General features: G+C 39.1%; 2 protein-coding genes across 3 annotated transcripts in view; one reads left to right on the top strand and one right to left on the bottom strand.

Moving 5' to 3' along the window:
* LOC109472383 (lamina-associated polypeptide 2, isoforms beta/delta/epsilon/gamma-like) overlaps nt 1–7,708 on the top strand; it is a 14,366-nt gene extending 6,658 nt beyond the window's left edge. For both annotated transcript variants that reach the window (XM_019772146.1, XM_019772135.1), the window contains exons 2-6: nt 4,453–4,570; nt 5,103–5,216; nt 6,182–6,251; nt 6,637–6,775; nt 7,030–7,708. In XM_019772146.1, coding sequence (XP_019627705.1) covers nt 4,453–4,570; nt 5,103–5,216; nt 6,182–6,251; nt 6,637–6,775; nt 7,030–7,305 — 717 coding nt within the window. In that variant the 3' untranslated portion in view covers nt 7,306–7,708. The remainder of the gene's footprint in view (nt 1–4,452; nt 4,571–5,102; nt 5,217–6,181; nt 6,252–6,636; nt 6,776–7,029) is intronic.
* A 3,039-nt stretch (nt 7,709–10,747) lies between these two features.
* The window catches only part of LOC109472489 (N-acylglucosamine 2-epimerase-like), a 5,646-nt gene continuing 2,596 nt past the window's right edge, over nt 10,748–13,797 (bottom strand). The window contains exons 7-10 of the mRNA XM_019772270.1: nt 12,503–12,584; nt 11,818–12,125; nt 11,552–11,639; nt 10,748–11,403 (exon numbers count right to left, since the gene is read on the bottom strand). Of these exons, the coding sequence (XP_019627829.1) occupies nt 11,336–11,403; nt 11,552–11,639; nt 11,818–12,125; nt 12,503–12,584 (546 nt within the window). The 3' untranslated portion in view covers nt 10,748–11,335. The remainder of the gene's footprint in view (nt 11,404–11,551; nt 11,640–11,817; nt 12,126–12,502; nt 12,585–13,797) is intronic.

Raw genomic sequence — 13,797 nt, 5'->3', positions numbered from 1 at the left:
CTGCGAAGATCTTGATAGTGCTCTTAATCACATCAGGTAAATCATTGATGTATACTACAAACAATGTGGGTCCTAAGACACTCCCCTGTGGGATTCCACTTTTAACTCTGCACCATGAGGACTTAGAACCATTCATCACAACTCGCTGTCTCCGCTGGTCCAAAAAGTCCTGCATCCACAGGAGTAGATTACCACTGATTCCATATGTCATCAACTTCACTATCAATCGTTGGTGGGGAACAGAATCAAAAGCCTTCTGGAAGTCCAGATAAATAGAATCTACTGGCTTCCCCCTCTCCAGACTCTGGGACCAGTCGTTCATGACAACTAGCATTTGTGTTGTACACGAACGGTTTGGAACGAAACCATGCTGAGAATCCGTGAATAACTTGTTTGCCATAAAATGGTCCACTAAGACATCACGGATGATTGATTCAAGGACCTTCCCCACAACAGATGTCAAACTAACTGGCCTATAGTTGCTTTACTGCCCTTCTTGTGTATAGGGGTAACATGAGCCTCCTTCCAGTTGCAAGGCAACTTCCCCGCATCTAGTGATTTGTTGAATATTACTGCCAGTGGATAGGCCAACTGGCCAGCAAGTTCTTTTAATACTTTCGGGTGGAGACCATCAGGCCCAGCAGATTTCGATGGATTCAGGTTCTCGAGTTTCCCTCTAACTGCCTCCTCTGTGATAACTAGGTCACTAAGCGGTACTATCCCTGGTTTGGCACTCAAACTAGGCACATTTCTTGTGTCCTCATCAGTAAATACACTCGCAAAGAATTGGTTTAGTACCTCTGCCTTGTCACAGTCAGAGAGTGCTACGCTACCATCAGGTTTCTTCAGAGTATCTATCTTAGGTCTAGTACTCAACCGTGACTTAACGTATCTCCAGAAAGTCTTAGGATTGTACTTAATGTCCTTTACCAACTTTTGCTCATATACTTTACACTTTATACATTACATTCCTCATTTCAACCTTTAGAGCTGCAAGAAAATTTTAATCAGGATTTAAAGAGGCCCGAACTTTTAGGAAACACAGCTGTAAGGACAGCTGTCAATAAATTAACATATTGCATGTTTATCTAGAATCTCATTCCTGTGCCTCTTAGAAAGTCATTTGTTTCTTAAAACAACAAGGAAGCCCAGGCAACAGCCTCAAGCAAAACATGTGGTTACACTCAGGTCAAGGACTGGACTGAATTTATTTTCGCTGTTAGATAAACTGTAGTGAGTAGATAAATTATTATATAAAATGTACATGGCTGGAAAGAATAGAAATTGGCCAAATAGACTGTTGGCGCTGTACTCCTTTAGTGGACTCCCCTGGATGTTATCTGACTATTGGGCCAATTTCTACTCTTTCTCCCTCCCTCTGAAGCCTGGTAGAGGCTAGCTCAATCCAGCTCTGATCTGTACTCCATCCCCCAGGGCAGTAACATGAGCAGTGGTGCACAGTAGGAAGTCATGTATCAGGAACTGTGGTCACTTTTATCTCTGCCCCACTGGGACATCCTCTGCAGGGCTGAGATAGGAGCTGAACATAAAATTGATAGATTCACTAATCCATTATAAAGTCCTAGATACAGTGGATTTGGATCCTTTCCACAACTCGCACACACACAAGATAAGAGGATGCGACCACTGACTGATCACTGAGTAACCAAACATTTGACAGGTCGTTCAACAAATTTCATAAAATAGATTTTTTTAATGTCATATTGTCTTTTAAATCACACCTGATTGTATGGTGCATCTTATTCCAATTTGAAAATCAAGGGTCACACACTCAACAATTGCCACCATGTTTATCATTTTGATTTGATTAAGCATTTAGAAAAAAACATGGATTTCTAAACTATTTTTTCTTGAATTTTGAAAAATACAGAAAAAAGAGTCTTCTTTGTATACTGAGAACTACAGGATGTATCAACAATAGGATTTCCTACAGTATGTTATCTGCAAGCCAGCTGTTCAGTCAGAGGGTGATTTTCCATTGCACAATTTGATGGAGGGGACATGATTGATATGACCCACCTTCCTATAATGGAATAAAATAAATGATCAGTTTTATTGTATGCCATGATGTGTTTTATACTAGCAATCCTTCTGCTCTTCATACTGTTTCACTTGTCCATCTGAAATAATCTGTCAGACTGTCCAGAAAAGAAGTTGTCCAGAGCCAGCAGAAAAATTCTTCAGATTCGATGAACCATCTTTCTTGTCTTCTCTGGAATGGCCTTGTATACACAAAGTTACTGGTGCTCTCTGAATTAAATCAAGCATATCTCACACTTGTTCTCACAATTTGTTAGGTTAGGAGTGTTGCCAAATTTGGTCTAGATGTGTGGAAGAATTATGTATTTCAGAGAAGTGTAAGATTTGATCTTCAGTATTTGCCTATTGTTTCTGTATCATTGAGTTTGGCCATATATTATGAGTGGTCTTGCTTGCTGGTATTCCATTGGAGACAGAAGAATTTCTGGAATTCGGTAATGCTTCAGGTTTCTTAACACCAGATTTGTCTTAAAGCACACCTGGTAAAGGAGACACAAGTAAATAATACGCAGGAGATATTACCTGTATTCGTTTAGGAATTATGGTGGGATAAAAGTCTTAGATGCTACATACAACTATATACACAGATGTTTAGACAACTTTATATCTACGCAGGTAGGTAGGTATATATAACTGGTAAGGTGCAAGACATGTGTCACCAGAAGAAGTTTGAATTTCCCTCCATTTTGCATGTTCTTTCTCCTGGCCTTTGTCCAGTGAGGGTCAAACCATTATAAATTCGCAGAAGCAGTGGGTAAGAATATTCTGTGTATAAACCTTAGGATTTTTCCTACAAAATTAACAACCTTAAATGATCAGAAGTTGGACTGGAAAAATATTATGATATATCAAAAAGAGATTTGGTAAAATCTGTAAGATCACAGCAAGTTGAGTAACTAAAAAGAAAGAGATCTTGTCCCTTGGACTCGTTTGAATTATTGACAAGAAAAGGTGGCCAGACCTTGGCATGAATGAAAGAAATTATCTAATAAAATGTCTTGGAAATATGCCAGGAATTTTTAATGAAAGGGATTGAAGTTGTAAAAGAGGGGCTTGAGGTGGTCCATATAGAATTTTACGTTCCATCCCTCCCAATGTATGGAAATGGAACGGCCTTTTGTGGCACCATGTAATGTACTGTACCTCTCAGCTTTCTGGAGGTGTGTTTGCTTACCTGGAATAATAGGTGCATCTCCATATAAGGACTGGCCTTGGTTAACTGCCAAGACATACTTAACCGTAGACGTAAACAAAGAGGGAGCCAAAATTTAGGTCATTCTTTTTTGTGGCGTCTCAAACTAGCTGCGACCTGCTTGGTTTCTGTACTGTACCCTTGATTTAGGTATGAATTTTGTCACCTTTACAATTTAGAACTAGTTTCTGAATTATTTATAAGCTAGAGTTACCTGGTTACAGTTTATAGAGAAGTGGATCAAAGGACTGCATCTTCAAATGGCAAGTCTATAGTATATGTACCTTGTCCGTAGTTTGCGCAGTGTTGCTTCTTCTGTGTATGGTTTGAATATGTGTATTTGGCTAGATTTGGTTGATGTGCTATGCTAGAACTAAAACTCGAAGCGACCTGTCTGAATATTGGGAAGACAACTGACATAGGTTGTATGGTAGGGGTGGGAGGGCAGGGCATTTGTGTTATACAGTTCTCCTGTCTTTGTGAGAACTGTCTACTAGAATTGTCCTTTCCCTCTAGGAATGTAGTACAGCTTTGCTGTGTATATGTCTCTAAGAAGTGGAGCAGCTGTCATGTTGATTATGTGAAGTTTTGTTCACCCATAAAATTATGTAATTCATGAAGGGACCTCATTTGTATTCCATGCATGGCTTCTGTGGGATGTTCCACTTGATTGGAGGGAGGGTCAGGTTCCAAACTGTGGCATACATGAATTATCCAAAGATCATGTTTGGAATCAGTAATATGAGAGGGACAGTTAAAAGTCTGTGGGCATTGCCAATAAATAATTTATAGGCGTAAAATTCATAGGACAAAATAATTGAACACCCTTGCATGGAAAATATATGATAGTATGATCATGAATCATCATATCAGTTGAAGACTGCCTTTGAATATGACACTGAATTTATTTTTGGCCTGACATTCTCATTACATCATTCAAACTGGTGCCAGCTTGTAGATGATGAATGTAGTGGTATTGAATGTTATTATTATCCTAGCTGTACCCCTGTCAGAGTGCTAATCCAAATCAGAGTCTACTGCATTTTTTTTTACCATTTTGCAAGGGTATTTTCAACATTAAATAGTTGTCTTTGTGAAATGACAGGATAAAAACTTAAAAGGAAAAGCATCACGCCTTAAACATGTGTGTATTACATGTGCTAAGCTATAAGGTTGTTGTGTCCTTCTGTTTTGTGCAGGTGTTGAAGAAGACAGCAAAGAAGACAGCGCCCCCAGAAATGGACGTGACACAGTTGTCTGACAAGGAGCTTGGTGAAAGGCTACAGGAGCTGGGGGCTACTGTGGGCCCTATAGTCGGTATGTACATACTGTAAAGCTTGAAACTTGGTTTTATTTTCATGGTTTTTTGCTATGACCTCTTCACTGCAAATTTATTACACAGCAGATATGTGTCTATTGTAAGACTACAGAATTGTTTCTGTTGTGAATTTAAAACACCCTTCTAAAGTAAATAAATTTACACTACAGTATTCTTGCCATATAGATTACTAGTAGCAAGAAATCGAAGATCTTTGACCTAACTTCCTGTCAGTATCCCTGATGTGCGTAGCATGTGGAAATAACTATGGAAACACAGACAAACACACAGACAAACCGGAAATAGAACCTCTGACAATGAGGTAATTACCAGGATGTCTCCTGTCATTGCTTGGTCTCCCTTGGAAGTCAGCCTGGTATGGGCTTAAGGGACTACCCATAAAATGAATAAATAAATAAATTTGCAGTTGTAGTATGCCACGATACTTACCCCTCTTTGGTCCTGATGGTAGCCAGAAAGTTTCACTGATTTTTAAGACGAGAACAACTTACGTTTTTCCCATCTCCACAGCGACCACCCGTCGTGTGTACGAGCGGAAGTTGGAGAAACTGTTGGCGGACGGTACAGGCCAGCAGAACGGGTCTCAGAGCGAGTCTGACCAGTACAGTGACAGCGAGGAGGAAGGTAAGATCACTGCACAAGGTTTCAACAAGATTAACCGTGTAAAAAGTTGACATGGCAGGGCAGGTGTGCAGAAAAAAACAAGAGTTCTGAGATCTCATACCTCCATGAAATATGGGCTTGCTTTTTCATACTTCATTTCAACATGTCCTCATAAATTATGCAAATAACCTCTACATTAACATAATATATGCATAGTGGTGCTAACCTTTTAAGTAACTTATACATGTCACGAGGTATAAAATTCCCATCATTCACCAATAAGGAGTCATAAAATGTTCACATTAATTATGCAAATTAGGTCACCATTTGCATAATTGGTATCTGTTGATGTTCTGCCTGCCACAGATTGAATAGATTACATGTATAGCAGTACCATTATATAAAACACTGTAATTATAGAATTTCCTCATTAATTATGCACATTAACCCCTCATTTGCATAATTTGCATATGATCATGTACAACTGTCTCTCAGCTACCTACACACCAAAAATGATGAAAATACGTTGTTCCAATCTGGACTTATTGGCTTTGAAAGTTTTTACCAGAAACTAACCTGCAGTTCCAGAACAAGCTGCTAGGGGGACCAAACTTACGCCGCTTATTCCTGACAGGATAAGCTATCTGTCACCAAAAAGTCAAGACCATAGCATGTTCAGGACAAAAGATACAAAAACCGGAAGTTCTGCTGCAGTATCAAGGTCATCCACCAGGAGGCCCATACTTGACCTTGACCTTTGTCTTTCCAAGACTTACCATCATACCAAATATCACAATCCATAAAGGCGTTCTGAAGTTATTCTGACTACAAAGTTGCGGAAACACAGACAGACAGACAGACAGACAGACACGCCAAAAACAATACCTCCATTTTTCATGGAGGTAAAAAGGATTTCAAGCCCTGAATATGAAATGCACAGTAAAGTTGATTTACTAAAGACAATATTACGATGTTTGATATTTCAGAAGAAGATGTGGAAGAGCAGGTACAGGCGAGCACACAGACCTCCCCCAGGATGGAACAGTCCACTGACAGGTGAGCACTGAATACATTACAGTCTGGATCCTACACTCTGTAGAAAGTAGCCAAAGGTAGAGGTCATAGGGGCAGTGGGTTGATAATTCATTCTGTCTAGGGCACGGTATTGGAAGTGAGAACCCATCCCTCTCCACCTCCCCAACCAAAGTCAGACACCCATTTTACACCTGGGTGGAGTGAGCAAAGATGTGTAAAGTGCCTTTCCCAAGGACACAACGTCTTGCCATGAATGCAAGGAATCAAACTTGTAACCTCTTGATGGCAATTCACACAATAACTACTTTCACTACCAGCTGTACAGGTACAGATACAGACCAAGAAGTTTTATATGTTTATCTACAATTGTGCTGAAAGTGTGTTCCTTACCCATCATGCATCCCAGACCTCAGACTGGTGTGAGAAGGCGACCGGCACCGCGGGAGCAGCCCGCAGATCGACCTTTGACCACTCGTGACCTCCGGGACTCCCCACGGAAGACAAGGGGGACCCCCGTCAAGGAGGCACAAGGGTTACCACCAAAGGTAGCTAATAATTGTCAATAGTTTATTTCTTCATCTTGTCCCTGTCAACATGTTAGTATCACAGTGTTTTGATGTCTGTTGCTATAAGTAGCCAATGTAACTTATCCACGTTTGGGATTGTGTTCTCGCCACAAAAGTGCCACCTACATTGGCTTCTATCGACAAGAAGCAGCACTCCTGGCAGAAGCTTTGAGGAAGATATCTGATATTGCTAAAATGTTTACAATACTTTTATTTATACCCTTCCTTTCCAGCCTACAAAGCGTGCATACCCACCTCCCACCAAGGAGGACCTGAACTCAGAAGACAACCTGCAGAGAAAGCCCCTCCATCCAGAGGGCGCTGCTGCACAGGAGCCAACCAAGAGCCGCTTCTCCTTCTGGCTGAAGCTGGGGTTCCTCCTGTTCCTCATCGTGTTGGCCATCCTGGTGTACAGTGCAATGGAAGGGCGGCACATCAGCTCCATCCCCAAACTACCCTCCAATGTGTTCTCCAAGGGAGGGAAAAAAGAAGCCGCTAGTCCTGTGTAGTTACTATAGCAACCAGGTGTACACACCTGCTGCAAGGATTCTTAGAAATCTTTTGTAATTCCACAAAAACCAAACTGACATTTCGTTCAGGTTTCCTTACAAGTATTAGTGTTTTTTCACGTCAGTGTCAGGTTTTCCATGCCCTAACCTTGCAATACCACAAGTGGTAGTCGAGAGAATCTTGAATCCGATTTTGTATCAATAGATATTGTGTCCACTTTATACACCTGTATAGTTGTTCTATAGAGAAGTACATGCTTAGCTTGGATATATGCTCTGCATGTACAGTTCAGCATTATGGAGGGAACTTTGTAAATTCCTTTAGACTTGGGTCCAAACAGTCAACAAAATAAGAACAGGTCTTGAAAATGTGTTCAGTGAAGGTACATACATGTATATACATGTGAAGTAGTGAAATAAGTTGTAATGTGAATTGCCATTAAGTGTAGGATATGTTAGAAGAAATTTGTATGCCTGTCATAATAGTAGTAGGATTGATCTTTATACATTGTGTTATGATAAGGTCAAATTGTTCAATGTATTTTGATATAAAGTTTATGCCCTTGACTTTCAGGATTAAAATTTTGTGTCAGTTTGTGCTGTATTTGACAAATTTCAGAGTTTCAATTTTGGAAATAAATGAAATGTACTTAAAACAGCAAATGCCTCAGGCAGCTACGAAAGCAATGGTTATTGGAAAGAAGGATTGACAGAAAATCAAAACAGTTTTAAATATATTTGTGGTTGTTATTTCTTTTAAAGGAATAAAACTACATTTCCAATTACTCGCCGTTAAATCTTAACCACTGATATATACCGGTAGTTAGTTGGCTAGTTGACCAGATTAACAATGTGGGTTAAAAAACAGTTACATTTAGTCAAATAGGGAGAATAATTGATCAGCGGCGTAGAGTTCTTTTCAAGGGGGAAATGGTTGGACCCACTCCCCTGGCCAGTCAGACCCTATTTTTTGCCAAATTGTAACACCCTAACCCCTTGGGAAGGGCTGGTGGAGGCTAGTAAGTCACTATAAACTGTAGATGGTGATGCAGGACTGTAGTTAGTACAAAATACATTGTATGTATAGGTTCAAATACATTTGTTATTATATTTCATTGTTGTGTCTGACTGTTGATGGGTCAGCTGTACGTTGTGTCCTTATTGTTGATTGGTCAGCTGTAGGTTCATTATGTCAATGATAATTTCCAAAAGTTGTACAACAAAACAGGCCAGCTAGAAATTGCAGTGGTGCTTGTTGCCAAATTTTCACTTTGGGGAGAAAGCTTGCTTTTCTACAGTGCCAAATCACTGACTCCATCAGAAGTTGGCTTGCACAGTATTTGTATCATTACTCGGAAGAAAAAAATGTCTTTGTGGGAATCAAACTTCCCTTGTGTCATAAACTAGATCTCTGAGGAGCTCCACTTACATAGCTCCATTTACAGTACCATACTACAAAATGAAGGAGACAAAACACACATAGCCCACACTTGTTTCATGTTAGTGAGGTGTTGCTTTTATTTCCCTGCTCATGACAACACAAACAACAGGCCACATGAGAAGAAATTTAATTTTGAGGTGCATCCCACCAACACAAGAAAAAAAAATAGCATAATTGTAGCCTTAACGGTTAGCCCCAGAGCAAACTACCAGTAGGTGCAAAAGGGTTACTTAAGTGGGGAGAAGGTTTAATATTCTGGTACATACAATACTTTATTTTTCATTCCTGTTAATTTATTACGTAGAAATGATTCTATTGCTAGATGCAATGAACATATAATTTATCTACCTCTTTCTTTGATGGAATGTTGTTCAAAGATTGTCATAGTAAAGATTTTTCCCACCTAAAACTTCCTGCATCAGAGGCTGTCCTCACAGGGTACATGTTTCTATACACTAAGGGTTTCCTAAACATATCGTCTGTACTACAACTTGTGTGCTTACCTTTAGGCAATGTGTGGATTTCTATTGTCTGGTGACAAAAATGATATCTAACGTTTTATAATACATTAGATAAATGCACCAACTTTCCTCAATGGTGGTACAACATTTGAAATCAAGTTGCACCAAGTGTATTAGCCAGTAGAAGATAGTTCTTAATATACATGTATGTATAATCATTATACTATAATGTGTATACAGGTAAAAGTTGGCATTTTTTAGTTTTCCATTGAGAAAAGTGGTCTTTATGTGTATTTGTCTATACATCGTTGTACATCTACATGTAGTAGATTTGTGGCCATAGAAAACAATACATAGTGTGTTAGAAAACTATATGTATGTGATATTTTGCTACAAGTTCATTAAATGTCACCATATCAATATTATGTGCTAAACTGGGAGTTCTTTCTATGTGTTTGCTACAAAATCCACTGACAGCACCAAATTTTCTTGTGTAATTGTAGTTCACTTCCATACAGTGAGTTAGGGACTTGGAAGTTAACTAAGCTAACCACATTAGCTAACAAGATTGGATTCCAGTCTACAATACATACCTGTTACAGTCATACATTTCCACATTACAGGTGGCAAAATTGCACAAGTCCTCAAAATCACATAGGACTCTAGTAGTAATCACTTGTAGTAAATTCACATCACTACAAACTATACACTGACTCTCAATTCATTAAGTACATTAATTTTATGAAAGCCATGATCCAGCCATGGGCATTGCTGGCAAGATATCCGATATGTGACAGCCTCCACCAGGCCTTTCTAGGGGATACGGATTGTAGAATTGGGCAAAAAAGGGAAGATTAATTGGCCAATAAGTCAGCAGTAAATTTAATTTCCCCTACTGCATGGGCAAATAAATTCTATGGTGGCTAAACTCCCCTGGCCAATTACTCTCCCTATTTGGCGAACATTTACTGTTTTGGAACTGGAGGTGTTATTCTGGTGGAGACTGTGTCAATGAGGTCAGTTGAAAATAATGAGGAAAAAAGAAAATGAATGGTAAAAAAGAAATTGGTAGCAGAAACCATAAGAGGGAATGGCCTATGTTACCTGTTTCCTTAATACCATTATTACACATGTACAGTTGGCACTTAAATTCATGTTATTCCTCAGTTTAAGGTGCAGCTACAATTACACACACTGATACTTCCTGACATTTGTGGCAAGAAAAGCTCCCTAGTGCAGATGAGTCATGGTAATAGCAACATATGAGGTGACTTGCATTGTTGATCAAATTCCCTCTGTACAGTAACATTATCCAGTATCGCTATTACTCATCATAAAACAATTGAAACAGAAGATCACCTTCCACAACTAAAAACATGTAAATGGCTGGAAATGAAATTACCATATTTGGAAGTTCTGACCATACTAACCATTTTATGTCCCACAATTCACATATGTTGAGAAGACGTATATCTTAAGACTGAAAAGTAAATACACCACTATTTCCAATAATTTCCACTATTTCAAATAATAGTAATAGCACCACTATTTCCAATCTACTTTTATGCATAACTTTTTTGTTTCTTTTACAGAAACTTATGTGAAAAAAGTGAAAATAAGAACTTATAATTGCAGAAATAGCCTTAAAAGTAAAATGCAAAGATTTCTCTTATTTGGCAAATCTTTAATACCTCGATCAAGGCACGAGAAGTTATCTGGACATCAAGGTCATCCCTGATTGATTGAGTATCTCCACATATTGGAAGTACGTTGTACTATTGAGAAATGGTTATATACTAATAGTACAAATATGTCAGGGTAGAGACTAGAATTTGCAATTTTAATGGTAGAGATCCATATTGGAGTCTGCAAGCCTTAAGACATTAGCTTAAAAGACAGTCATTTTACTTTTCAACTTGGATTCATGTCACTTTGATCAATGGATTGACTTCAAATTTTGGATTTGTGTATAACAGCATCTTGATCACAGTTTCTGTCGACAAAGACTCCAATCAGGATCTCTACTGGCAGAATCAGTGATTTAGACAGATTGCAATCTCTACCCTGACATATATATATATACATACTGTATGTATATCCATGAATATGACTTGTGTGTTTCAGCTCCTCATGCTGTCAGCAGTTCCCTGAGTATTTGAGTGCACATGTATAAGCACCTGGGCACGTGGAAACATCCTGCAAAAACAACATCATTTCAAACTACTGAAGATGATGGGAGGGGAGGGAGGAACGCAGTAAGGATGGAAGGAACGAATGAACAAAAGATGCATGAATGAACAAGCAAAAAAATGAATTGTCAAGTGTTCTATTTCTTTTTGCTTACCTTTGAAGGGCCCGCCCTTGAACCTCTGTGTGACTTCCCCCTGCTGACTCAGGTACCCGTACCACTCTCCATGGTCAGGGTCAACAAACTAGAGGACAGAATGATGAAAGAACAATATAGAATAATAGCACTTAATCTTTATATGATTGTTGAGTGTTTCGACAATTAGGTTATAACACATACATAACATGTTGAAAGGATACTGTAATTCTAATTACATGTATTGCATTAAACAAAAACCACGATGTCTTCAAACTCTGACCTACATGTGAGAAAGCGTAGTCAAAGACTTGGGCAAATTTCTCCAGCATCTTTTCATCTTTCGTCTCCTTGTACGCGACCAGGAAAGCAATAAGAGCCTCGTTGTGGGGCCACCAGAGCTTCATGTTCCACTCCAGCTGGGTCGGCGAGAAGCCGTCAACGTCCAGGAAGTAGAACAGCCCGCCGTGTTTGTTGTCCCAGCCGGACTCAAAGGGTTGAAGGAGAAAATTATTGATTGCAGTTTTCTTCAGGTCGGGTCGATTGTGCTTAACAGCATACTGGAGTAAGAACCAGCTACACTCAATGGCATGTCCTGTTGACAAAGAACATCATTAGAATTTCAAATTCTCCAACTTTTTTTCAAACAGATGGTTTGATTTAACAGATGCAAAGTTCAAAGGTGAAACTTTTGTAGCTAATTTTCTATTATCATTTTACATCATTTCACTAAAATTTTTGCACAAAAACTGCATGGATCAACATTGATCCGGTCGCAAAATTCTGTCCAAAGATGTGATATTGGATGTGCCAGAATTGGCCTACTACATATCTTTACACTGCAAATTCTCTGTCATTTCTTTCCTGCAATGTTCCTTTAAAAAATGAACGCGAGTTCTTTTCATAGCTTACCCCCACCCCCACCGACCCACCCATACACACACACACCTCCCTTAACAGTGTAAACATCACCTGGATTCTGCAGTCTTCCCTGACTCCCTGGCAGCTCCTGTCCATCTGGGCTGACCTGCTCCAGGATCACAGTACCATCCCTCTGTAACAAACAATAGGATTTTTCAATGTTGCCAGTAGAAGTCAGGACCAACTGTACATAGCACACTGAAGTAACCATTTGGCTACTAACTTTTACTTCTGTCTTAGTTCATGAAGGGTGAGGCAGCACACAGCACTAGGGGTAAGGAAATCACTGAAATTCCTGATGACACAGATTTTGGAACATCAAAGTTGTAAACAGAAAGTGACTTTTATTACCTTCGCCAAGAAGGTTATGTTTTCAGAGGCGTTCGTGTGTCTGTGTGTGTGTGTGTGTGTGTGTGAGCACGATAACTCGAGAACGCCTGGATGGATTGTCTTGATATTTGGTAGGTGGGTAGGTCTTGATGAGACGTGGAACTGATTAGATTTTGGGCCCCCTAGCGGTTTGTTATGGTACTGCAGCTGAACTTCCGGTTTTGATATCTCGTGATCTAGACATGCTAGGCTGACGAAATTTGGATGGTAGGTAGCTCTTGTGATAGGGAAGAAGTGACGTGCTTGGGCCCCCTAGCTGCTTGCTCTGGAATTGCAGGGGTGTTAGTTGAAAACTGTTTAAAGGCGGATAATTCAAGAACCGATTGATGGATCGTCGTGAGTTTTGGCATGTAGGTAGCTGAAGTGATGCATGACATAATAATATTACAATTATGCAAATATTAATGTAATTTGCATAATTAATGAGGAAATTCTATAAATCAGCTGCATTCCATGATAGGACTATTCAAGCTTGTGACATGTGTAATTCAGAACGTCAGAAATACAGGAAGATATTGATTATGCAAATGAAGACTTAATTTGCATAATAAGTGAGAAAATGCTATAATTACATATTGGTAATGTCTGGAATTTCATACTTGGGATATTTGAAAGTTATGTGAAGGTGAACATAATTAAACATAACTTATTCAAATAAGGACCTCATTTGCATAATTTATGAGGACATGCTATAATGGCATGCATTGATAAGATAAGACTGTCTTCTGGTATAGAATATGATCAGCAGATATAATTGATGCAATATAGGATCCTATTTGCACAATCAGGGGGATTAATCTATTATTTCTTAGTCATAAAGGCTAACATCATTTGGCGAAGGTATGAGATCGTGGAACTCTAGTTTTGCATATTTTTTTCAATTGATTATCATGCACGATATGTAAAGTAAAAGCCCCTCCTGCTCTAGGTGCAAAAATTGCACATTCAAAATATTT

Source organism: Branchiostoma belcheri, unplaced genomic scaffold (assembly GCF_001625305.1).
Source record: "Branchiostoma belcheri isolate BF01 breed outbred unplaced genomic scaffold, Haploidv18h27 scaffold10, whole genome shotgun sequence".
NCBI lineage: Eukaryota > Metazoa > Chordata > Leptocardii > Amphioxiformes > Branchiostomatidae > Branchiostoma > Branchiostoma belcheri.
The sequence above is the reverse complement of the archived record's forward strand: the minus strand, read 5'-3'. Positions and strand labels throughout refer to the sequence as shown.